General features: G+C 38.2%; 3 protein-coding genes across 5 annotated transcripts; 2 read left to right on the top strand and 1 right to left on the bottom strand.

Moving 5' to 3' along the window:
* LOC109716880 (superoxide dismutase [Fe] 2, chloroplastic) lies at nucleotides 467–4245 on the bottom strand. 2 transcript variants are annotated; one of them, XM_020242481.1, is made up of 9 exons: nucleotides 4078–4245; nucleotides 3663–3740; nucleotides 3359–3547; nucleotides 2765–2936; nucleotides 2011–2084; nucleotides 1897–1923; nucleotides 1771–1794; nucleotides 1462–1636; nucleotides 467–804 (listed from the first exon to the last, which is right to left on the bottom strand). In XM_020242481.1, exons 1-8 carry the CDS (start codon nucleotides 4204–4206, stop codon nucleotides 1511–1513), a joined length of 819 nt encoding a protein of 272 aa, XP_020098070.1. In that variant the 5' UTR covers nucleotides 4207–4245; the 3' UTR covers nucleotides 467–804; nucleotides 1462–1510. The 2 variants fall into 2 exon arrangements, with proteins under 2 accessions (XP_020098070.1, XP_020098069.1); XM_020242480.1 differs by having other exon boundaries at nucleotides 467–839; nucleotides 4078–4244.
* On the top strand, nucleotides 4907–9912 carry LOC109716730 (aspartate aminotransferase). 2 transcript variants are annotated; one of them, XM_020242287.1, is made up of 10 exons: nucleotides 4907–5132; nucleotides 5287–5377; nucleotides 5506–5553; nucleotides 6022–6150; nucleotides 6736–6795; nucleotides 7514–7670; nucleotides 7957–8069; nucleotides 8157–8215; nucleotides 8769–8877; nucleotides 9069–9912. In XM_020242287.1, the coding sequence occupies exons 1-10, from the start codon at nucleotides 5062–5064 to the stop codon at nucleotides 9519–9521; spliced, it is 1290 nt and encodes a 429-aa protein (XP_020097876.1). In that variant the 5' UTR covers nucleotides 4907–5061; the 3' UTR covers nucleotides 9522–9912. The 2 variants fall into 2 exon arrangements, with proteins under 2 accessions (XP_020097876.1, XP_020097875.1); XM_020242286.1 differs by having other exon boundaries at nucleotides 4907–5171.
* LOC109716440 (ABC transporter G family member 31) lies at nucleotides 15110–25390 on the top strand. The gene is made up of 24 exons (XM_020241888.1): nucleotides 15110–15579; nucleotides 15769–15889; nucleotides 16114–16202; nucleotides 16284–16368; nucleotides 17054–17213; nucleotides 17310–17386; nucleotides 17467–17520; nucleotides 17606–17696; nucleotides 17836–18137; nucleotides 18450–18731; nucleotides 19237–19553; nucleotides 19881–20041; nucleotides 20137–20240; nucleotides 20604–20760; nucleotides 20844–20963; nucleotides 21083–21177; nucleotides 21261–21593; nucleotides 21966–22256; nucleotides 22607–22690; nucleotides 22779–22912; nucleotides 22996–23223; nucleotides 23667–23838; nucleotides 23930–24184; nucleotides 24794–25390. The coding sequence occupies exons 1-24, from the start codon at nucleotides 15287–15289 to the stop codon at nucleotides 25064–25066; spliced, it is 4278 nt and encodes a 1425-aa protein (XP_020097477.1). The 5' UTR covers nucleotides 15110–15286; the 3' UTR covers nucleotides 25067–25390.

Raw genomic sequence — 25390 nt, 5'->3', positions numbered from 1 at the left:
ACTTACTTACATCAAAACAAACAACGGAACTCCAAAAACTAATTTTACCAGCACCAAATTACATCAAAACAAACAACAGAAGTGATTGAATTTAACTTTCAGGCGGTACGAATTATGTCAAAACAAACAACAAAAAAATAATCACACTTTAAGAAAACTCAAACACCACTATATTTGACTTACGTTGAATTTACAAATACGTCAATCCAAACGCCCCCTTAATTGAATGTATATAATTTGTTAGAAAATGTATCAAGATGCGAGCGGTAGCAGAGGAATTCCAGACTTCTCATGAGAAGGTGAGTAGCACCGAGCGCTGCTAAACTAAATCCTAAACAGCCAACTGAAAGCCGCGGCGTAGCCTTCGAAGTGCATCAAGACTATTGCCGGCGAGTGCAAGTGAGAGTGGGCGGGCGACGGCAAATGCACAAATGCAGACACGTGCAGGCAGCATAAATGAAAGACGTAAGGGGAAAAAAAAATGCAGTCAAAACATTGCTCAGGAAGATGCACTCGAAAACACATATAGAGATGCAGTTCTTTCTTGTTTCCTCATCTTTCAACTTAAACGTAGGATTTGCGGCTCGAATAACTAAAACATGTTTAGAGCTCACCAACCAACAAAAGACAACTCAAAAGATGGACGAAAAATACACGTGCCCCTGTTGATAGAGCTCAAACAGATCCAGCTTGACGCAGAGGTCCACTACACCGATAGACTTAGGCCGTAGCAAACCTGGCAGAGTCCTCCCATAATTCTTCCCACTATCTTCATCTCTTCCCACGCAATTCTTCAAGAATATCCTATCCGACATGAGGAATGAGCATCAACCTGGACTCTGGGGGACCATTAAAAAAAACAAAAAGAATGAAGGGAACCGATATCACTAATAATCTCAAGCAAATTTGATTCCTATATCTTTTGTTCTGTTGGATAATTTAAAAGCACTTCAAAAATCAACATAAGCTTTATTTGATTCGAAAACTAGATGCTATTTTCATCCCAGTGCTCTTACACAGTATAATGTGGTGATTTACTTTGATCTACAGAATACTCATGAATCAGGAACTTATAACAATCTTAAGATGCATGCATCCTATACCTGTTTTCTCAATGATAAACAGAAGTTATATTCGTACTAGCTCTAAATATTGGGAATTTGGTAAATACAAGATTGGCCCAGCTACTGAAACAACTTCTTCCGACAAAAAATAGAAGCTACAGGGTCCCCAAAGCAGAAATCTAATTTGAAGCTTATGCTTCAGCTGCAGGAAGCTGCTGCAAAGATTTTAATATAAAAGTTTTTAGTGCTTCTTCAGATAGCTTTCCTCAGATATCACTTTTAAAGAAGCTCCAACTAGGCCAAAGGCCCAGAACAAAACTAATTTTAATTTCCCAACTTAGGAATGCCCTTTTAAAAAAAAAAAGAAAAGAGAGAGAGACTTTGAGGTAGAAATTACCTTTCAATCAAAAATAGCTGAGTTCAAAGTGATTTAGCTTGCTAGCATCTCATGCCACAGGAATTTTGGGCTCCCCAAGATTGACAAAAGCCTCAGCACGCATCATCCGTGATGTGACAGCATGCCACGATACGAGATGGTCGATAAAGTTGATTGCATATGTTCTTTTATCATCCTGTTTGAAACACATTTAGAAACAGGAATCCTAATATCAACAACTGAAAGATTTTTCTTTCTGAAAGATTTCATTTCAAAGACAATTTCAATCTGATAATCGAGAATTGATCAGAAGAAGGAGCTTAATAGTACCTTGTAGTCTAGGTAATATGCATGCTGTGATTGTTAAAAGAGGACACAAATGAGAATTTTAGAATCAGTCACACCAAGACGAAATTAAAAAAAAAAAGGAAAAGAAAAAACACCCGATTTCCTTACCTCCCACATGTCGAGACAGATGATTGGCTGTGAAACAAAAATTTATAGAAAGTTATCGTAAAAGTGAATATAAGATCAAGGAAGCTTAATTAATTAAGCAGAAGCCTCACATACAATATCACCCCAAACAAGCGGACAGATGGCATTTGATGTTCGAACTACCGAAAGCCTTCTCTCGTTGGTCTTCACTGAAACACAAATATGCAATAAATGCTGAGACTTGAAAGAAAAGAAGCAAATGTCTTGAAGAAATAATAGAAACTCTAATAACTGGATAGACAATGTCGATCTAAAAGCAGAATTTCCTCTCTTTTTTTTTCACTTGCACATTTTCTTTTCTTTTTTNAGCTACGCACACCTTTTAGCTTGCAGAAATGTGGTTCCGGTAAATTTTAACGACTGATAACTAATCAAGCTGTTAATTTATTCCTATATTCCTCTCTTTTTTTTTCACTTGCACATTTTCTTTTCTTTTTTTTTTTTGTTTTTAAAACAACTATTTGGCTCTGCTAAATCAGGGTATCTATTAAAGCATTTTTTTGAGAAGAGGAATATAGGAATAAATTAACAGCTTGATTAGTTATCAGTCGTTAAAATTTACCGGAACCACATTTCTGCAAGCTAAAAGGTGTGCGTAGCTATTAAATTTAATGAAATTTCGGTCAAACTTAACCAAATCCCCAATTTAACTACCAGAAACGATTCAATCAAAATGGGACATCAATCAGAAAATAAAACAAAGTTGGGGATTCTATTTCATGAGGACCGTCAGTTCAGGGGGTCACAATATATTTTCACTTATAAGTAATATGTATATAATCTGATACCAATTATCTATATGCCGTCAAGAGAAAAAAGCATGACTTACAGATGAGCCACACCCAGCCAGAACCAAATAGCGTCATAGCGGAGTGGACAAACTCATCTCTAAAATTAGAAAATGAGCCAAAATCTTTTTCAATCTGCTGCAGAAGACCTCCGCAAGGCAAGTTCCCGCCATCTGGTTGCATCGATTCCCAGAAGAAGTCATGGTTCCAAACCTGTAGAATCCACGTGATGCCAGATATCATATATTAATAGTCTGGCTAGAACTCCAAGGACCTGCTAAGCCAGGCTGGAGATTTTGCATAAGTGCTATTTAAAATAAGCTATTTAATTAGTCCGCCAATCTGGTTTTCTAGTTTTTCCTCTTTCTTGATGGTGGATAAAAGAACCGGTTAATATCTTCTGCCAAATGCCAAACAACTATTCTTTGGAACAGAAAAGTTGTTCAAGAAGCCAAGCCAAGCGAAGCGTGCACTCAAGATGGAAAAAACAAAACATCGTCCCAAGAACAAAGTATAGGAAAGACAAATTTATCTAAAAACATATATAGCTGACTGTGGTTTTGAATTAAAGTGCAATCGGACCTTATCAACCACTAGTGCTTAATAATTACAAATACATAGGAAGCTGCAATAACCTGAGCAGCATTATTGAACTCCGGTATCGGGTTGCCATTGTTATACGTTACTTTAATCAGTTCCTCCATTGTATAGCCATATAATGGGCTGTTCGTGAGCTGCTTATTTAAACTATCAACATAGTGTCGATGATGTTCGCCCCAGTGTAGTTCTAGAGTCCTCTTGCTCATGTATGGCTCCAAAGCATCCTAAGTTATACATACAATACAAAACACAATCAGAACAGATAAAAAAAGGATTTTTATTTCTTTTGACCGGAAAATATAATTGAAAGAGTTAGTGAAATAGGAGAACAACACTTACAAGCTTATACGGAGGCGTCGTAAGGCCGTAATAGGCCAGAACTTCGGAAGCTCTTCGAGACTGAGAAAGCTTTTTTTTCTGCAATAGGCATTTTATTCAGAGATTGCGCAGGTCAAATGCAACCAAGTAGCTGTATTTTTGCAAATTGCCTCACTCTGCAACGCAAATAATCTTGCGATTTGCGACCACTTAGGGTCATGAATATACACTATGTAATGCAAATAAAATTCCTATAAAAGAAAAGTTCATTCAATTGACTGGAAAAGGGCATACAACGCTGATTACCAGCGTCTGCATGAACAATTAAATTCACAGTAAACTCACCGAAAGATTTAAAAAAAAAACTCAAAAACACCAATTAAACTCAAAACCGAGTAAGGGTAGTAACAAAAGGAAAAGAGAAAGCTCCTCTTACCGTGTGAGACTTGGGGATTTTCATGGGCGACGATCGGAGGAGGAGGACTCCATTAGAGGGTTGGAAAGGAATTTGGTAGCCGCAGCAAGAGCTCGACGGAGACGGAGATCGCAGAAGCTGAAACCTCATCTCTTCCGCCCAAACCCCTCACCGTTTTTTCGCTCGGTTTATTTTCGATCCGTGTAGGTTTCGGGTCGGGTTTTATGCTCGACCCGAATCCTGTACTGATTTGGGGGGAGGTTATTAATTAGTAGTAGTCAATATATTTAAATTTTATTTTTTAATACATATTTTATATCAGTTTTACAAAGAATAATAATAATATATAAATAAATAGTTAGTAAATTTTAAATAACAATATTTTGAATTAAATTATACTCGAGAGAAGGAGGAAAAAAAAATAATAATAAAAATCGTGCCGGGCTACATGCCGGTCCGACGAGCACGGCCCAAAATGGTGATGTCAGAGCGTAGGCGGGCCAAACCGAGCCGGTTCGGTCCATGGACTTTTCTGGGTGCGCTCGCTGGTCCTTGGGATCCGATGCCGTAATGCAATAATGGCAACGTACGCGAAACCTCCGGCTTCGAAGTCGGCGACGACTTTACAAGCTGTGCCGACAATTAGCAAATCGAGGTCAAACATGGCGGCGTCCTCCAATTCCAGTGAGGAGAGAGTAGTAGTTTTTTTTTTAAATTTTTTTTAATTTTTTGGGGTGGCCTTCGACTGTGGTAAAGTAAAAATAGCTCAATTTCACCTTTTTTTTAACACTTGTTGTTTGTTTGTTTGTTTGTTTGTTTGTTTGTTTTTTTACATTATTGCATATACAGTGGGGATATGTATATCTACATGCACAAGAGGAGGAGAGCGGCGAAGGGGTCGATAGTAATTAAAAAACAAGAAAAAAACAAGGGTGTCGCAATTAGTTAGTAAGAGGAGGAGGGGGGGCGTTGTTGAGGACGGACGTAGTGGGGTTTTTTTAATCTATGCGATTGGTCGGACGAGGAGTTTGGTGGAGTGCGTTGGTGATCTCCTCCTTGTTTACTCTCTCGATTAGGTGGGGGTTGTGTTTTGAGCCTTTTGCACCCTCCAACAAGTTAGGGCTTTAAAATATATATTTATGTATTAAAAAAAAAAAAATCTACTTTTGACCCCCTTTTTGATCTCAATTTCGCTCCTTTGGATCTCTAATTCTACTCATTTGCTACCAGGGGGAGGTGTTGTGGGAGGGGAAGGGAGATGGGGAGCTACGCGAAGCTCGCGAAGAGGGCGCTGGAGACGGATATGCCCGTTATGGTGCAGGTGATCTGGTCTTGTTTCCTTTTGGCCGGGGAATTTTCTCTTTACGGTTTGATTTGTGGTAAATTTGCTTTGGTCGCTGTTAGTTTTTTTCTAATGAATTTCGGTTCTTTTGTTTTTGTGTTGTTTAGATACAAGAGTTGGTCCGTGGAGCTAAAGATATCATGTCTCTAGCACAGGTAAGGGCATTAGATGGTGCCTCTCATGAGCTACCGTTTTAGTTAATGCGAATTATTGCTTGATGGTGTAAATTTGAAGTTAGCCCAATTGTACAAACATAGTTGCAAAACTTTAGTTCCTGTAGTTTCAGAGTGTCTGATAAAGCATTAAACTGGAGCCCGGAGTTATCTGTTTCTGCATGATCCGATGGGTTATCTATGTTAGTTTTGTTGGTGCAATCTTGCTTTACAGTGAAGGAGTTCATGAAGTTTGGCGTAGTGCTTAGAATAGTATAAGAAAAGCCGGAATTTTGGTACCTGTGCTTGTTCTCTTAGATGAGATAGGGCTGTAATTAAGTTTTCTCTACAAGGGTTGTTGAAAATAAGGATAAATACAATGAAGATCCTTGTTCAACTGCATGTTCCTGTGTTCAAAGTGATTAAATCGATCTGGAACGGAACTTCAAACTTCTATATATTTTGATGCAGGGAGTAGTTTATTGGCAACCACCTGATCAGGCTCTGAACAAGGTGAAAGAAATTGTATGGGACCCTTCAACCAGCCGTTATGGTGGTGATGAGGGTCTTCCAGAACTCAGGGAGGCTTTGATAGAGAAGGTATTCTTTAGAATTATATAACTCATTTATTCGAGTACTACATCAAAGTACCCTCTGTTTTGTTGAACTCATGAGATCTTATTCTGTAGCTCCTTAATTTATCTCTAATAGTGACAATTTCTTAATTGAGGCATATGCAGTAAGTTTTTTTGCTGATGCTTGAAGGTTGTCACATTGGTCAACAAGGCCTGATTAATGATAGCTTGTGTTGGGTCGGTTGAAAGTAAAGACGTGATGCATGCTGTCTCTTAATTAGTTTGGTGATGATGTACATGCTAGACTAGGTAGTTGATATCTTATCTTCATTAGGGAAACGGAAAAACAGAGAGAGAGTTTTAGTTGCTAGCTTTCACTGATTTTATGGGGAATTCTGAAGAGATTGCTTGAGGAAGAACCCTACTGGGTTTCGATCTATTTATGTAATGTTTAGTGAATGTAAAACTGCAATTTTGGGTGTTCATTCTTACATAGACAGGAAACTTCTTTATTGCTATCACGTAATCAACAATTTGATGTAGGTGCTAAAACTGATGACTGATTTCAACTTAAAATTTCTTTCCTCTTAATTTTATATCCTGTCTGCAGTTGCGGCGGGAAAACAAGTTAACCAACTGTTCCGTCATGGTCACAGCTGGTGCAAATCAGGTACCTGTCGTTCTATTACAACAACTTTTGGCACCATGTAATCAGGCACTAACTTGCTGACCATGTATGAATACTTTGTTTCTTACTAGTTCTAGTTTGACTTATTGTATAGAATAAAAGTGTTGTCTATTTTCCATACGTGTGGTTAAAATTTACTGGTGTTTTGTCTTAAAATATACATTTTTATACCCTTTTGGCTTTAGTTGCCAAGTTTACAGTCTTTGGAACTTGCAAAAGAAATCTAAGCGTGGGTTGTAACATAGAGAACTTATTTACTAGTGAGGTTTTTTTTTCCTTTTTTTGTTGGAAGCCATGTCAAGAGCCGAACAGGCTACAGACTGAGTTCAATCCAACCATAATATTTTTTGTTGGCAAGTTCTCATTACGGTTATTGTAGGGATTGGAATTTTGAATTTGACTTGCAAATCAGCCTATTGATAGTTTTGCTATTAAATTTTTGAATAAGTTGCTCGTAAGGTTTGACATTTGTCGCCTTTATTGTTTTTGCTTGCATTTGTTTTGTCTAATCCTGCTTCTTGTATACTCTGATTTTTTAGTGTATTGTATTGTGATCATTACTTCTATCAATCTTAATTATCTCGAATGTTTTCGCCAGTTGAATATATTGCGTTGGACGAATGGAACCTTGACGAGTTTGCAACACACACTCTTTCCTTTCCTTATATGTCCTTGATATAAAGTAGCTTTATGTTCACAGGGATTTGTAAATCTTGTCCTTACACTTTGTGATGCTGGGGACTCTGTTGTGATGTTTGCACCATATTACTTCAATGCATACATGTCATTCCAGATGACAGGCATCAAGAACATTTTGGTGGGTCCTAGTGATCCCAATACACTTCAGCCAGATGTGGGTAAGATACTTTTATTTATTAAATTTTGTCTTGGTTGAGAGAAGGGCAAGACATCTGTAATTCTGTATTGGTGTTAGGTGGGCTAGGGAATTTATATTTTGGCCCAGCATTGTGTCTATAATGACTCGTTTATTTCTCGTGGGTTTAAAACATCGAACTTCATCTTATTGAAGGATAAAAGAAATTCCTTTTTTCCCTATTCAAACGGTTTCTCGTACTTTGTTTAGTTTAAGCATTTTTTTTCTCAAAAATATGTAAGATTTTATTCATGTCTCTGATATTTCAGTGTGGCTGGAGGAAACCCTCTCAGGAAAAGACAACAAACCAGTTCCCAAGCTTGTTACTGTTGTAAATCCAGGAAACCCTTCCGGGGCCTATATCCCAGAACCTATCCTCCTGGTCTCTCTCTCTCTCTCTCTCTCTCTCTCTCTCCGTGCGGACTATTGGTAAATTTCTCCTGATATCATGCTTCTGTTATTCTTCCAGAAAATTTCAGATCTTTGCAGAAATGCCGGTGCATGGCTTGTTGTAGACAATACTTATGAGTAAGTGCGTGCTTTGATGGTTTAAAATTTTGGATCATTTTAAGCACTACTTATGAATAATGGTATGTTCTTTGCTTCCTAATTGACAATTGGCATATACCGCATATCTATTCGTTTTGAAGAGGAATATTTAGTAACATGATGTTAGGAACAACTAGGTTTGGATGTATAGTGCATTCCATACATTATCTGACTTGAATGGGAAGAGTTCATCCTGAATTAATAAAGAAAAGTTGTTTTATGTTACCGAGTTTTTATTAGATGGTTCTATGTTGACTTCTACTAGATGTTTATGTTTTAGATGGTTCACTAATCGCTATGTTGACTTCTAGTAGATGTTCATGTTATGACATGAAATTATAAACTCCCATAACTGGTTCAAATTAGTTAGGCTGTTGTGGACTTTTGAGCATTCTGTCATGAATTAATAAACAAACCAATGGTTGGTGCTTTCTGATTGCAGTTTTGCTGTCCATATCTAAGTATTCGCATTACGTTGCTGTACACACAACATGTCTTACCTATCTCACATATTCTTTATGTGCATTTCCAGGTATTTTATGTATGATGGATTGAAGCATACTTGTATAGAGGGTGATCACATTGTCAATCTCTTCTCCTTTTCTAAGGCCTATGGAATGATGGGATGGCGTGTGGGATATGTAAGTTGGCAGAATTCTATTTTTTCCCCCTCTTGTGCGAATTTGAGATTGCTATAACTATTGAAAGTTCTGAAATGAATGTTCCATTGAGTGCATTGTTATTTAGGAAGCGAATCTCCTGTTGCTGTTAGGTATAGGTTAGCAATTTACGGCACCTTTGTAAAATATCTTACTTAAGCTAGCGTTTGCAGATTGCATATCCAACTGAAGTGCCGGGGCTTGCCGCACAGCTCCTCAAAGTCCAGGACAACATACCCATCTGCGCCTCCATTATAGGCCAGCGTCTAGCCCTCTACTCCTTAGAGGTGGGGCCCGAGTGGATTCGCGAGAGGGTCCAAAACCTTGTGAAGAACCGCGAGTTGCTTATGAAGGCTCTGGCTCCACTGGGGGAGGGGGCTGTGAAGGGCGGAGAGGGGGCCATCTACCTCTGGGCAAAGCTTCCGGATAAATACTCCGACGATTTCGAGGTCGTGAGATGGCTAGTGAATAGACATGGTGTGGTTGTGATTCCTGGGAGTGCTAGTGGAGGGCAAGGATTCATTCGTATATCTTTTGGAGGTCTGAAAGAGGAGAATTGTGAGCTGGCGGCTGAAAGACTAAGGAAGGGTTTAGAGGAGTTGGTGAGTAAAGGGATGGTGCAGTGATTAACTGCTGATAACTGATAAAAAGTGTTGTTGAATCAATTCAATTTCTCGATTTACTAATCGATTTGAAAGAAAAATACGTCGGCTTTCTGGAATGGTAATTGATTTGCTTTTCTCCCTTGAACATAGAAAAGATTTAGTAGGAAAACCAGTCTCCATTTATGATCAAGCTTCATTAATTTAGCTTGATCGTGTTGTCCTTTGAATAGCCGGAAAGGTAATAAGAGAGTTACAATATCATGATGCATTTTCTTTCTTTTTTTTTTCTCTAGATGTATTAAATAGAAGATAACATTCTTAGAGTTTCCGTTGTTTTCTTAATGGTAAACAAGTTCAAATGTATACTGATGGGATGATCCTTGAATGCTATCCTTCAATTCATATGCTTTTATTGATTGATTTTAGATTTGTATTGGATCTAAAAAATTCAGAGCTTTTTTGTGCTCACATGGTAATTACTTTGAGGAGTTGCTACTTGTTTTGCCGCGTTGAGATAAAGCCTGTAGGCTTCAGTACAAACACCTTTTTCTTCATGCTTAAAAGTGTGAATTGATCCAATGTTCGCAAGATTGGGGCCAACTTACGGAGAAAAAGAGAATGAAACTTTAGAATTTGTTTCCAAAATTCTGCTCTTGCAGTTCTATGTGATTGGATTATAATTGGTTGATTGTGTTTTTTCTTTATGATGAGTTTGTGACGGTTGGGACACTTGCTCACACAATTTGCGCTTTTTATCAACTTTTCTGGTGGCGCTTTTTTGTTCCTCTTTTATTTAAGGCATGAACTACGTGTAGAAATTTCGGCTTTTTACCTCGTGAGTATAACCGTCACTCTGCTGTTGCTGATTGGTTTACAAGGTTGGCATTGGCAATTTGAATTCTTTCCTCTCATGATTGCTCCCCCCCCCCCCCCCCCCTCCTCTCTCTCTCTCTCATGGAAACTCTGTTTTTCAGTCACGATTTAAGCTACCAGAGAATGGGACTTCAATACATTATCCTTAATAATATCTCAACTTAAAAATTTACGACGAAAGGATGGGAGTATTGTGGAGTTGCCGTATGTCGCGATGATACTGAAGACTACTTGAATCTACGTTCTCTACCATAGTACATGCATGATTAATGGTTCTTAGTTAAAAAAAAGAAAAGGAGGAGGCGCTCAAGGGAAATCCGCTTACGTGGAATCTAACACTAGTTCTTTCCACAGCCATTTCTTTTTGTGATATAAATAGTCTCCAAAGAAGAAGAAGAATTAAATACTGCACATGGGATGCTCACAATGCGGCATCATGTGGGTCATTGACTCATTTAGGGAGCACTTACCTAAGTAACTAGCCTCCAAAATGAGTGTCTCAATTATTACAATAAGTTGCATGTCAAATCGTGTACACTTTATCCCCAAGATGAGTCACTCATCAGACTATATTTCTAAACTATCTGCCGTAAAACCCAGGATTTCGGAGTACGATGCTAAGCAAAATCTAAGATCCTCTAATCGTTCATCAAATTGATTAGTTGGGTAGTGGGTAGTGGGTAGTAATGAACCACTAATTAATTTAGACACTGTACTTTTTGATATTTTTCTCCGTATGTACGAGTATTTGAAATCCAAATTGATGTCTTAGGTTCAACATTGATTCAAATCCTAATATATAGTACTTTGATTTAGATATAGTACTTTGATTTAGATACTAATGTTCTGTCCGTAACCGTTTACATGCTTATAAAATGGGTTAAGAATGAGATCGGTTTACGTGCAAATGCTCATAAACAAGGGGGGTTGAGCAAATCAACACTCACAGACCCAACTTAAACCTAATTAGTGAGTCCCCTAGCTGTATTGTAATATGGCTGGCATTGTCCAGCTACTTTAGTGGACAGCTAATTAGCTAAAAAAAGAAAGCTCTTTGAGGGTAGAGTCACAAAAACTCTACACCTAACCTGGAGAAATAGGTCTTGGGGAAGATGCCATTGCATTTAAACCTAAAGGAGAGCACATAAATGCTAGCACAAAAAAGATGGTGGGTGGGGGAGTCCTTTAATTTAATGCACCAGTTAAACCCAAAATGAATGTTACATTCATTTGGATGAGCTCCTATGTTAGGTGAGTCTCTTTATTTTGGTCAAATCACAAATGCTTACTTAGGAGGTTTTAATCTCATCAAAACTTACTACGACAGATGAAAATAGAATCTGGATGGCGAAAATTAACCATATGGTTAAGGGATTTATCTAACCCGCACAACATTCAAAGGAACTAATTACTTTGGCACGCATTCTACTTCCATCTACACCCGAGAATGGGCAAGCTCGTTCTTTTTAGAGTTTAAAAGTTTAATTAAACTTTCTACCCTAGTAAAATATTTAGAATTTTGTTTTGCTAAGTTTTAAATTTGAGGAGTGGTTCAAGAGGATTTGGAGAGCAGATAACATCATGTCCTTTTAAATGGAATCCTCTGATTCAAGCGAATAAGTGCTTATAATAGTATCAAAACTTGTGATTTATGATAACGACCTACTGAGGAAACAGATAATGCGCTAGTATAAATACATCATGATCATATCAATGAAAGCCGTATCTAGTAGGGAGATTGAAATTGTCATCGTATAAGATTTCTATACCTATCCATATACGTATGTATGTGCGTAAATATGTACTTATGTATGTGACAGTACGAGCTGGTTTTCATAAAAATTTGTATAACAGATGACTTGGCATAACGAAGTAGGTAAGTATACAGAATTTGCATCGCTATTCTCAACCAAAATTGGAGACTCCGACAAAACTTAGGGAGAATGGTATATTTCTTATCAACATGCATATTGATGGAAACACTCAATGATAGCCAGCTAGCTTGGCATAATCTTTTTTACTACAGAACTTGTATTCAAGTGATCATGATCATGAAATGCTAGTGCGTTGTAAGTTTTGTAGTGTGTGTGTATATATATATATATATATATATGCTGTCAAGTGAACAATATTGTACTGTGTCAGAGACACATCCAAGGTACTGTTTCATGAAATGAATCATTGGTCCTTAAGTTATACAAATGTTATTTGTCGGGGGGAAAAAAAAAAAGAGCCAAAAATTCCACAAATATCAAGAGTTGCCAAGCTTAGCATACAGAGAAGGACATTCACAGCTTCGATCAAACCATGAAGCCTATATTGGAAAGCAACATACACTTTAAAGATCTCTATGTTGGGCCATTGTTGCAACTAAATTCACGCAGCATAAGTCAAGCTATCGCAACTGAGTAGAAACTAGTTCATGTTTGTCCCGGCTTTTAGAGAAGCTTTTCTACTCTGAAAAAACAACAAACAAGAATTTACATAGCTAACAGAGGTCAAGTTCTCTATGCAAAAACTAAGTTGAAAATGCGCTTCTGGGCCTTCAATAAACCACAAACGGCTCTAATTATAAGCTTTTGCTTCTTTGCATCGAAGTTGATATCCTGTGAGAATGATAGGGGACCAACGTAGTGGTGGATGAAGAATTACAGGTTTGTACTGTAAAAATCTGCTAGAAATGCCTTTTGAGGTTCATACATATTGGTTATCACAGGGCTTTTGAGGCTCATAGAAATTGGCTTTGTGTGGCTAGGCTGTGGAGCAGTATTTATGGTTTCTCCTTTTGCAGGTAAGTTATGCCACAATTGTACCCACCACTGGTACCAGGAGATGAATAATTCAGTTACTAGTGGCATGGCCATGTGATCCCTCAGGATAAGTGTAGTTATGGTCCCATCCAGCTTTGTGGCTTCCATTGTGATCATATGTTGTGGAGAGAGACAGTGAAAGAGAGAGAGACGACAGAAGGAGGTTTGCACTTGTTAAAATTTAAATGCGAGAATAGTTTCGCACAGAATAATTACCAAAGAAGTAAAAGATTGATATATACTGTTTTGGTAGTGAATTATATGATGTAAAGACCTTGTATTTGCGTACGTGTGTTTCTTTTGGGTCTATCAGAATGTTTTTCTTATGGGTTGGAGATGTATTGTTATAATATGAAGGCTTTTAATTGATTTATGCAGCGTCTAAAATGCTATACAAGTTTGCTAGTACCTCAACAGAATTGAAAAACCCTTTTTGCGAGGATGCAAAGTATTTCTCTTCATATCATTATTTGCTAGAAATGTGAGTTTTCTTGATCTCACACAAAAGGGCTTTTTGATAAAAGTTAGGTGTATCGGCCTCATTGGCTCATCATAACTGTATATACCAGCATCGTACGGCTGAAGTTTTTATGTCTAATTTTGATGTCTCGAGTAGTTTGTCGAAAGCAGGTCCGCAAAAGCTGCACTTATTGCATGGAGACATGAAATTAAAAAAAATATGAAGAGTAGATAGGAATACCAGAGAAACAGGTTGGTACTAACTTAATGCTAGTGATATGATTTTTACATCTTTTTGTGCAGTTTTGAGATGAATCATTTTTTGTGCTGTTACAGTGCTATTACTGATGCTACTGTTTCTCCGCTGGCAACATAATAAACCTAAGATTTTTAATCAGTCCTATTTTAACTCTTGCTCCCAGTAATATGACATCGACAAAGTAAAATTTTACGCCGATGAAATGTAACTGGAAATGCAACACTGTTCTAGTCCTGAATACTTCAACAGCTAGGCGAGCTGAAAATGAAGTCGGTGGCGGGGCTCAAAGTTCGCCGACTTGCTAGTCGCTGCCGAATCATCTACTGACGCCGAATCTATCGCGCGGACAAATGACCACATCAGATGCGCAGAGGTAGCATGGATGGGCGGTCCAGATCTCGCCTTATCCTTTTTTTCACCCCTACACGGCTACACCCCTATTTCACGCATACCGTTTCGTAAATAAGAAAGTGGCACAAATTGAATTGATGGCGGGGGTCGGGGCGGGCGCACCGCGACTGCACCGCGAACGCACCGTCTTCATCCCGGTAAAAACGTTTAATTTAAAATGATCCCGATGAAAATTTTATTTTTAAGAAGTCCCCCGATTTACGTTTTTTTCGGGNAATCTATACCATTGGATTGATGAAGATCTAAGAAATAAAAATTATTAGATATTTTATATATTGTATAAATAAATAAAAATAAGTTATGTATATATATAATTTATTCGGGTTTATGTTCGAATAATATTTTGGATATCCATACCCCATTAACATCCCTAACTCCCTATTCTTCTAGAAAAAAATACGTACTAAACACGGTGAACCATTCACCGTGTTTGAACACGGTGAACCATTCACCGTGTTTGAACACGGTGAATGGTTCACCGTGTTTAACTTAATACACTGGCCCATGCCCAGCCCGCGTGGCGCTGACGTGGCGCCTGCGTGGCAGGTGCAGGGCTATTTTTGTAAATTAAATTTTGATAGGGCTATTTTTAAAATAAAAATTTACTAGGGGGCTAAATGCAAAAAAACCCCTAAATAAGACGTTCCGCGCCATTAATAACCTCACTTTAAAATCCCAACCACCCAACGGTCTTAAAGTCTCTAAACCCCGCCATTTTTCCTTCCTAAACTTTTTTTACCCTCTCTCCCCCCTCCCTTTTCGCGTTTCTGCAAGTAAGAAAACGCGAGAGAGAGAGAGAGAGAGAGAGAGAGAGAGAGAGAAGAGAGGCAATAAATGCTCGCTCCGAGTCGGTGGATCCAACCCCAACCCTATGCTCCTCCCTCTTTTAAGACCCCCTCCTCCTCTCTCCACCACCCCCACCCCCACCCCTTCGAGCGACGAGGGTTAGGGTTAGGGTTAGGGTTAGGGTTACTATGTGGGCGCCTACGGAGCCGGCGTTCTCGAGGTCGAGCTCGTACCGCGAATGCAGCGGCGTGGAGGAGGAGGAGGAGGAGGCGCTCCGGCGGGCGGCGATCGAGCGCCTCCCCACCTTCGCCCGCGCCCGCCGCGGACTCCTCCGCCGCGGCGACGACTCCCCTGGCGCCTTCTCCGAGGTCGACGTCGCCGCGCTCAGCTCGGAGGACCGCACCGCACTTGTCGACCGCCTCCTCAGCGACACCGGTGATGCCGGGCAGTTCTTCAGCCGGATCCGGCGGAGATTTGATGCGTGAGATTTGATTTCCCCTCTTTCTCATTCTCAAATTTTGTTTCTAGCAACTGAAAACGCCAATGCGACTTGTTTTGGAAATAGTAGAGAAAAAGACAAGATAACTGGATTATAGTGTAAAATCCCCCTTTTTTTTGTAATTATTATCTAATTGAAGTCTCACTATGTGACTGATGCTTTATTATGCAGAGTGAACCTTGAATTTCCCAAGATTGAAGTAAGATTTCAGGATCTGAAAGTAGGTGCTTATGTTCATGTTGGGAGCAGAGCATTGCCGACGATCCCCAACTTCATATGTAACATGACAGAGGTAGGTTTGCATCACCATAGTTTGTAGCTTGCCAGCGTATGGGATTACAACATGCTTTATGTATGAGTTGTCTACTTTGTGTTCGATTACATTTCATGTGGTTGTTAGAAGTGAAAATCTTCTGTTAGATAATCCTACAGCAACTTTGAGGTAACTGTGATTAAATGGACACCAAATTTCCAAGTTTGGACTTACTCTAATGGATATTCAGTTGTTTTCGCAAGGCTTTTCTGAGATACCTGAGAATCTTCCCAGGCAGAAGAATCAAACTGCCAATATTGGACAACATCAGTGGGATTATCCAGCCCTCTAGGTATGATCACAGCGCTATTCTGATACTTTCCATTGTCATCTTTCTTTGCTCCTCATTGGATGAATTTGGCACTTGCTACAGACTGACGCTGCTTTTGGGTCCTCCAAGTTCTGGAAAGACAACCTTGCTTTTGGCTCTTGCAGGGCGGCTCAGTTCTGGTCTGCAGGTAGGGGATAGTTGTTTGTTTTGATCTGGCAGAAAATTGAAGTTTCTGACATCTTCTAATTAGCGTAATCAAACTTAGAAGAAGTTTCCTTGATCCTTTTATCTGAAGGAAACTTTAACCTCCTATCGATTCAACTATTAACCTACTGTACCGACTGTCCTTGGCGCAAGTGGCAGAGGGCTTGGTGGTTGGTACCCGAGGTCCCAGTTCGAATCCTAGTTGATTCATATTTTTAGCTAAGTTTATTTCTAAAAAGAAATTAACGAAGCGGGTAGCATGCTACCTATCTCTCAAAAAAAAAAACTATTAACCTACTGTTTGCTATCTACCATGATGAAAGTGAATGCAATGTTACATGACATTTTACAATTCTAAGCCTTTAAGGTCTCCTCCATATAGTTATACTGATATTGCTTTTGTTTGAGAGATTTCAACTAACATACTACATGCCCAAACATCTCTCTTGCTTTTCTCTTATATTGTTCTTGCTCTATTGTTGGTAGCATGATTTGTTTGTTCGGGATGTGAGATTTGCATAGTTCCTTCCACTGATATATTTTCTTTCCCTACATCCACATAGGAGACATAATGTTATGGTTGTACCTTTTTTCTTGTGAATGCAATATTATGTGTTTCTTGGTTTAGCTTGGTTTTTCTTGATTTTCACTATATCGGTTTTCTGTAGATGTCAGGGAACATTACCTATAACGGGCACAGTCTGAAGGAATTTGTTCCTCAGAGAACATCTGCCTATGTCAGTCAGCAGGACTGGCATGCTTCAGAGATGACAGTCAGAGAAACTCTAGAATTTGCGGGACGTTCTCAGGGTGTTGGAATAAAATATGGTTAGTCAATAAATCTTGATATTCTGGCTATGCATCGTTCAAACTTTAAATTTCTCTTGCTAAATGATTAATTTTTTTGTATGTATCAACATGCAGATATGCTTACGGAGCTACTGAGAAGAGAAAAGAATGCAGGGATAAAACCTGATGAGGATCTCGATATATTTATGAAGGTTTTTTTTTTCCCCTTACGGGCATAATCAAGATTAGTGTCTTAAAATTCTGCCAAAATAATGGAGCTTTCTTTTCTCAGGCATTGGCTTTAGAAGGCAAGCAGACAAATCTTGTAGCAGAGTATATAATGAAGGTATGTGATCATATGCTTGATCATGCATTTAAATGACTTCTTTATTCTTGAAGTTCTCTAAACTGCTAAGTTTCACCTAGCCAAGATTTTAGGGCTGGATATCTGTGCTGACACCCGTGTTGGAGATGAGATGATCAAAGGGATCTCAGGAGGACAGAAAAAGCGCCTTACCACAGGTGAATTGCTGTTCCTTATGTACGTTTGCACCATTTTCCAACTTTCCCTCTCCGGCCTTTCCATTGAAATCCGTGAATACTAGTAAGGGCTCTATGGTTTGATTTCTCAAATGATAAGTTACATGTCTTGTTCCATCAGGTGAATTACTAGTTGGACCCGCTAGAGTGTTATTTATGGATGAGATCTCAACTGGTCTTGACAGTTCAACTACTTATCACATAATAAAGTATCTAAAACATTCTACACAAGCACTTGATGGGACCACAATTATATCTTTGCTGCAACCAGCTCCTGAAACTTATGAACTATTTGATGATGTAATTCTCATATCCGAAGGCCAGATTGTTTATCAGGGACCTCGTGATGCTGCAGTTGATTATTTTGCTGGCATGGGATTCAGGTGCCCAGAACGTAAAAATGTGGCTGATTTTTTGCAAGAAGTAAGCCATCAGATACTGCTATTTTATCATTAGGCAATTGGCAAGTTCTCCATAGTCCACTGTAGGGCCTTTTACATATATATGTCCCTGCAAAATCATGCATCTACAAATATATACCCCTTGAGAATGCAGTTTCTTACAACAAATACTCTTATCTTGAATTTTGGGTAGTCGTCCTATTTACCAGGGTAAGGGTTTTTGGAGGTCATATCTGAAATTTCAGATTTTGTGGGGATATATGTGTACAAATGTAAAATTTACCTCTTTGGTATATATTTTTTTTAACTTTTCCATGTCCTGCCCCTTGAACAGGTTACATCTAAGAAGGACCAGCAACAGTATTGGTATCTATATGACTATCCATACCAGTTTATACCTGTATCTAAATTCGCTGATGCTTTCAAAGCATTCCATGTCGGTAAAAAATTGTCAGAAGAATTGGCCGTTCCATATAACAAAGAAAATAACCATCCTGCTGCGCTTTCAACTTCTAGCTATGGTGTAAAGAGATTTGAGCTTCTGAAGGCCAACTTCAACTGGCAGCTTTTGTTGATGAAACGGAATTCATTTGTCTATGTCTTTAAATTTATTCAGGTACTGATGATTAGAATTATTAACAAATGAAATGAATTTTCCTAACCATTTATTCTATCAATAATATTTTATAAATATCATTGATGATATATGAAGTAGTCCATGGTAAGCTAAACCTACTGCAGCAAAGTGCTAATGTGACAAGGAGCACAAGTCTTCTCATAAGGCCAGATCAGATTATGTTTGATACTTTTAAATTTTTTTTAACTGCTTCAGTACTTCTTGCTCTGTCGTTTCGCTAAATTTTGTATCAGGACAAAAACACCCTCTATGAGTATGTCATTCTAATGTGGTCATGAGATTCGGGATTCCTTGATATTACTTTTTTAGGCTTTAGTTCTGTAAGTTTTGGAAGAAAATAAAACATTGTCCAAATATTTTAATCAGGTTCTGATATGGAGCTTTGAATTGGTACTAATAGCTTTGGGAATAAATATAGTTTCCATGCTTCATCAATTAGATATTTTGAATTGATCTAATGTAGCTGCTGCTGCTCTGTTTGCAGCTTCTGCTTGTTGCTGTTATCACGATGACAGTGTTCTATCGATCAACAATGCACCGTGAGACAGTGGATGATGGGATTGTCTATCTTGCGGCACTATATTTTGCAATAATAATGATCCTATTTAATGGCTTCACTGAAGTTTCATTGTTAATTACGAAGCTTCCTGTGCTTTACAAACACAGGGACTTGCACTTCTATCCACCCTGGACCTACACACTTCCTTCTTGGCTTCTAAGTGTTCCAACTTCAGTAATAGAATCAGCGATGTGGGTGATTGTTACTTATTATGTTATTGGCTATGATCCACAAATTAAGAGGTATCGGCTCAATCTGTTTATGTATACACTTTATGGTTAGAGACTGCATTTTGATTGGCCTTTATATATATGTCCTTGCAAAATCTGAATTTTATATATGCCCCATGAATGTCCGCCATTATCTAATCTAGGAAGTCATCCATTAAATGGGTAACACTGGGCTTCTATAGGTAAAAGCATTTTAAGGGGTGGATTTTGTAAGCACAAGGGTAAATGTGTAAGAAATTTAAGTTTTTGAATTATGCATATGAAATCCAAGATGTTGCAGAGATGTATTATGCAGATATCCCTTGCACTCAAAAATCTCATATATTTGTTCACCTGCAGATTCCTTGCCCAATTCCTGCTGCTTTTCTTTTTGCACCAAATGTCTTTGGCTCTTTTCCGGGTGATAGCATCTTTGGGTCGAAATATGATAGTTGCTAACACCTTTGGATCATTTGCAATGTTGGTTGTCATGATTCTTGGAGGGTTTATCATTTCCAGAGGTTGGAACTTTCTCTAAGACCTCTTCTTTTGGGTACTTTCCTTTGATTGTGAATGGATGTTATTTCTAATGGAACTTTTCGTTGAACTGTAACAGATAGTATACCAGTCTGGTGGATCTGGGGATATTGGATCTCTCCACTAATGTATGCCCAAAATGCTATTTCAATAAATGAATTCCTAGGGCATTCTTGGGACAAGGTAATGCACATGTGTGAACAAGTTGTCTGTACATAGTATCTCTCAGTGTCATCTTCTTATGCTTTTTAACCACTGAAGTTCTATGTTCTTGAAATAGTTTGCATCTATTACCATGTCAATTTTGTTATCAGTAAGAAGGCATAATAATTGTTCTATCTGCTAACAGACATCTATTTTAAGCTAGTAGAATTTAGATCTGGAGTATCTCATCTGTTTTTTACCTATATTCTAGTGGCAGAGCTCTTACTGATTAAAAAAATTGCTTTTTAATTACATTCTTTATATTCTTGTATTTGGAGTAGAAATTTTTAGTAGTCGCACTTTTGCAGAATAACAATGTGCTATTATTTCCTATTATTGCAGAAAGTTGGAAAGAATGGCATTCCATTAGGTGAAGTAGTACTGAAGGGCTACGGATTATTTTCAGAAAGTTATTGGTACTGGATTGGCGTAGGTGCCTTATTTGCTTACACAGTCATACTCAATATCCTATTCACCTTGTTCCTGACTTATCTTAACCGTAAGCTCTATCCGACATGTGCCAATGCATTTCATGCTTGATATTAAGTTAAGGCTAACTTTCTTTTGGTTAAATTTAATTAGCACTTGGAAGGCAACAAGCTGTTGTTTCAAAAGATGAAATTCGACAGAGAGATCAAAAGAGAAAAAGGGAGAGAATTGCTGTCGAGCTAAGATCCTATTTGCGCTCAGACTCACTTACAGGTCTGTTGAACTATCCCAACGGAGTAGTATAACTATTTACTTCCTTTGCTTTGTCTCATATTTGGTTTTTAACTACCTTAACTAGCTTTCAGATAAATAGCTTCTCTTCTTTTCCTCAGGAACAAATTTGAAGGAGAAGAAGGGCATGGTTTTACCTTTTCAACCTCTTTCCATGTGCTTTCAGGACATTAATTACTATGTGGATGTGCCTGTGGTAAGTTTATGCTGCTACATGTCCTACTTTTGCTGTCTGGTAAAATTATATATTTATTCATTCTTATCCAGTTTTGCTAGCAGGAACTGAAAAAGCAAGGGATAGTGGAGGATCAACTACAACTACTAGTGAATGTAACTGGGGCATTTAGGCCTGGAGTACTCACTGCACTCGTTGGGGTTAGTGGTGCTGGTAAAACTACCCTTATGGATGTTTTAGCTGGTCGAAAGACTGGAGGACTCATAGAAGGAAGCATCACAATCTCTGGCTATCCCAAAAACCAAGAAACTTTTGCTAGGATTTCTGGTTATTGCGAGCAAAATGATGTGCATTCTCCATGTGTGACAGTTATTGAAGCACTACTTTTCTCTGCCTGGCTTAGGTTGCCTTCTCATGTTGACTTAGAGACTCGAAGGGTAATGCTTTAACTATACTGTACAGTGTTGTGCTCATTTCTAAATAAGTTTTTCGCATACATATTTCTGCAGAATCATTTATCTACATAAACACCACTGGAAAAGCTGATTCATCATATATATCCCTGAAAAAGTGCTATTTTCACAAAAATAACTTCACCTTTGTGCAGTCATCTAAATCATAGAGCCGGACGTTGGCTTTGTATTAGAAAACTGCCCAACAGGGATTTTGTAAGCTTAAGGGTACCTACTGTAGAAATTAAGTTTTTGACAAGCCCCTATGAAAGTGCAGATTTTGCAAGCGTAGCTTTAATCATTGTGATACTTTTACTATTCTTTTTTGATGTCTCATGGAACACTTCTTCTTTGCAGGTTTTTGTAGAGGAGGTGATGGAACTTGTTGAGCTCAATAGATTAAGTGGTGCCCTTGTTGGCTTACCAGGGGTGAATGGTTTGTCCACAGAACAACGGAAAAGGTTGACCATAGCTGTAGAGCTAGTAGCAAATCCTTCCATTGTGTTCATGGACGAACCTACATCAGGATTGGATGCCAGAGCTGCGGCCATCGTGATGAGAACTGTGAGAAATATAGTTAATACCGGGCGGACCATTGTCTGCACGATTCATCAACCAAGCATAGACATTTTTGAATCTTTCGATGAGGTTGTTCTCTTTCTTTACCTATTACACAGTTTGTCAGTATTGAAGTTGCTTTATATAATTAGGTTGTTTCTAACTCTAATATTAGAACTGTATTTTACTTGGCACCTGCATTTTTGTTGTGTGAGCATAATTCTTCCTTCTTTATAAATAACCCCACTGGTTGCATGTTCTTAAATTCAATTTTCTTAAATTAAATTCTAATCAACCAGCATTTTGATTATAAGAATATTCGACAGTTTAGCTATCATGTACGGCATACTAACATAATGTAGTGATGTTATACTAACATGTATGGTGTGCTGGAATGTCCCAATTGTCCCTGATTACTTACAGATTCTGTACATTTTCAGCTCTTATTTATGAAGCGCGGTGGAGAACTCATATATGCTGGTCCTTTAGGACCAAAGTCTCGCAAGCTAATTGATTTCTTTGAGGTAATTTATCTGCCATGTACTTGTTAGTCATTCAAATTATTTAAAAAATTACCACTTTGACTCAGTTTTGTTAACTTTTCAACCATAGGCAATTCCTGGAGTGCCCAAGATTAAGGATGGGTATAACCCTGCTGCATGGATGCTCGAGGTGACTAATCCTATGATGGAAAATAGTCTTGGTGTGGATTTTGCAGATTACTATCGACAATCCAAATTATTCCGGTATAATATTATTATGTTGTTTGTTTATTACTTAGGGCTCCTCAACCTTGTCATTTTGACTCTTTCAATCTATATTTCTCCAGCCAAAACAGAGAAATGGTTGAAAATTTAAGCAAACCAAACAGTGATTCGAAAGAGCTTAGTTTTCCAACCAAGTATGCACAGCCGTTCTTTTCCCAGTATCTTGCTTGCCTGTGGAAGCAGAACTTGTCATATTGGAGGAATCCTCAATATACAGCAGTTCGTTTCTTTTATACGGTTGTCATTTCCGTGATGTTTGGTACAATCTGCTGGCAATTCGGTTCAAAAAGGTATACTTCTCTCATAGTGTTTGTATAAAAGCATTCATCTTCCTCGATCTGAATTGTTGATTAGAGAATAATTGGGTTTATAGGATGTACATTATTGCGTAAATTCTTTTACTTGATTTGGTTGGCTGAATGTCAAGATCATCGAAAAAACATGGAGGTACTGGGGTTAGCTATTCACAAATTATCACAGCTAGCCAATATATAGTGTAGGTTTAAAATATTTTTGCTAAACACCGTATAGTTTTAAAACTGAAAATAACAACTGGAGTGGGATTTAGCAAAAGGCTGATATTGGTAGAGAAGCAACAATAAATTAGAGAGTCGGAGGAATTTTTCTCCTTAAAAAACAATACAACCTTTCTTTAAACTAATGAAATATTATTCTCTTCATTTTACTTTTCATTCAGTTATTTACAAAACACTTACTGTTCTGAAATTGACAGGGCGACCCAACAAGATATCTTCAATGCCATGGGATCAATGTATGCTGCTGTCTTGTTCGTCGGAATTACAAATGCTACTGCCGTTCAGCCTGTGGTTTCCATTGAAAGATTCGTCTCTTATAGAGAGAGGGTGGCCGGGATGTATTCAGCTTTTCCGTTTGCATTAGCTCAGGTCTGATCCATCAAGAACTCAAATTTCCAACACTGTAATGGCTCAATAACCTAATTATGAGTTTACAACATCCTTTTTCTTTTGGGTGCAGGTTTGTGTTGAGTTCCCATATGTACTGGTACAAACCCTATTCTATGGCACCATATTCTACAGTTTGGGCTCATTTGAGTGGACGATGACCAAGTTCTTGTGGTACATCTTCTTTATGTATTTCACATTGCTGTACTTCACCTTTTTTGGCATGATGACGATAGCAATTACTCCAAACCAGAGTGTTGCACCGATAATTGCTGCCCCATTCTACACACTCTGGAATCTCTTTAGTGGATTTTTGATCACACGGAAGGTAAGAGAGAGAACTTATACGTGCATTATCATTCTTTATTATCGTTTTGGTTGCATTGCTCTTATCCTCTTGTTTCAATTAGTGCCTTAAAAGAACATGATCCTTCTGCTAGCAGTTTCCTGTTGTCTAGATTCTTTCAGGAAACTTCTATATTTTCAGGCTCTTTTAGCCATTTAACTAGGTTGGCTTCCTTGCCTACCGGTTGCCTTGGCTAACTGCTAAATACAAATATAGAGAGAGGCTATCAAACTAAGGGGCTGTTTGTATGCATGAATATCTTGCTCTACTTGATCTTTATGTTTTGCTCAAGCTAACCCTTGGTGCAAATCTGGATTACTCATTTTATTGTTGTCTCTTTTTTTATCGGTGCATATTCATCAGGCTGCTGATTTCCTGTAGAAAACCACTTTTCTTTGCTCCAGTAAAAATCTACCCCACCTTTTCTTTTCTCAACCCAAAAAATAGTTTCTTTTTTTGGTGTTCTAAATTGCCTTAACTGCTCAACATTATGGCATATGCTTGTCTTGCATCTCATAGCTATTGTTTATATAGATGTTCCTCTTGGCTTGAGGCAGAAAAATTTATAGAACTTGTTTTTCCTTACTGCAGAGGATACCTGTTTGGTGGAGATGGTATTACTGGGCCGATCCAATATCATGGACTCTGTATGGGCTTCTCACCTCCCAATTTGGCGACATTGAGAAGCCCATGAAGCTTTCGGACGGTAATCATTCGGCAAACATAAGTACTTTCCTGAGGGTTCACTTTGGATATCGGCATGAATTCTTAGGCTTTGTTGCAATTATGGTGGTTGGTTTCTCTGTAATTTTTGCTATGGTGTTCGCCCTTGGAATCAAGTTCCTCAACTTCCAAAGAAGATGAGAGAAAGAGAGAAAGGAGAAGAGTTCGAATATAATTTGGACCTTCATGGCTAATAATCCTCCATTAGTAATTGAATATTGGACAAAAAGTACGAAGGAAATGTATAGCAGCCATATTATTCGTACAACGAAAATATTCCGTTTATACGTAACAATTGTAGTTGTAATTTTCTTCTCCTGGTTTTTTAAGGATCCTGATGAATGAATTAAACTAGTCCTTAAACTTCAAGTTGGTAGGAGTACTGCAGGCTAGTTGCTCCTCTAATGTCACTTTTTATAGTTACTGGGTTTTGTTCAGTGAAAAGTTTACAGTATATATGGTTCA

The sequence above is a fragment of the Ananas comosus genome, linkage group 10 (assembly GCF_001540865.1).
Source record: "Ananas comosus cultivar F153 linkage group 10, ASM154086v1, whole genome shotgun sequence".
Classification (NCBI taxonomy): domain Eukaryota; kingdom Viridiplantae; phylum Streptophyta; class Magnoliopsida; order Poales; family Bromeliaceae; genus Ananas; species Ananas comosus.
Note: the sequence above shows the minus strand (reverse complement) of the source record. Positions and strands in the feature narration are given on the sequence as shown.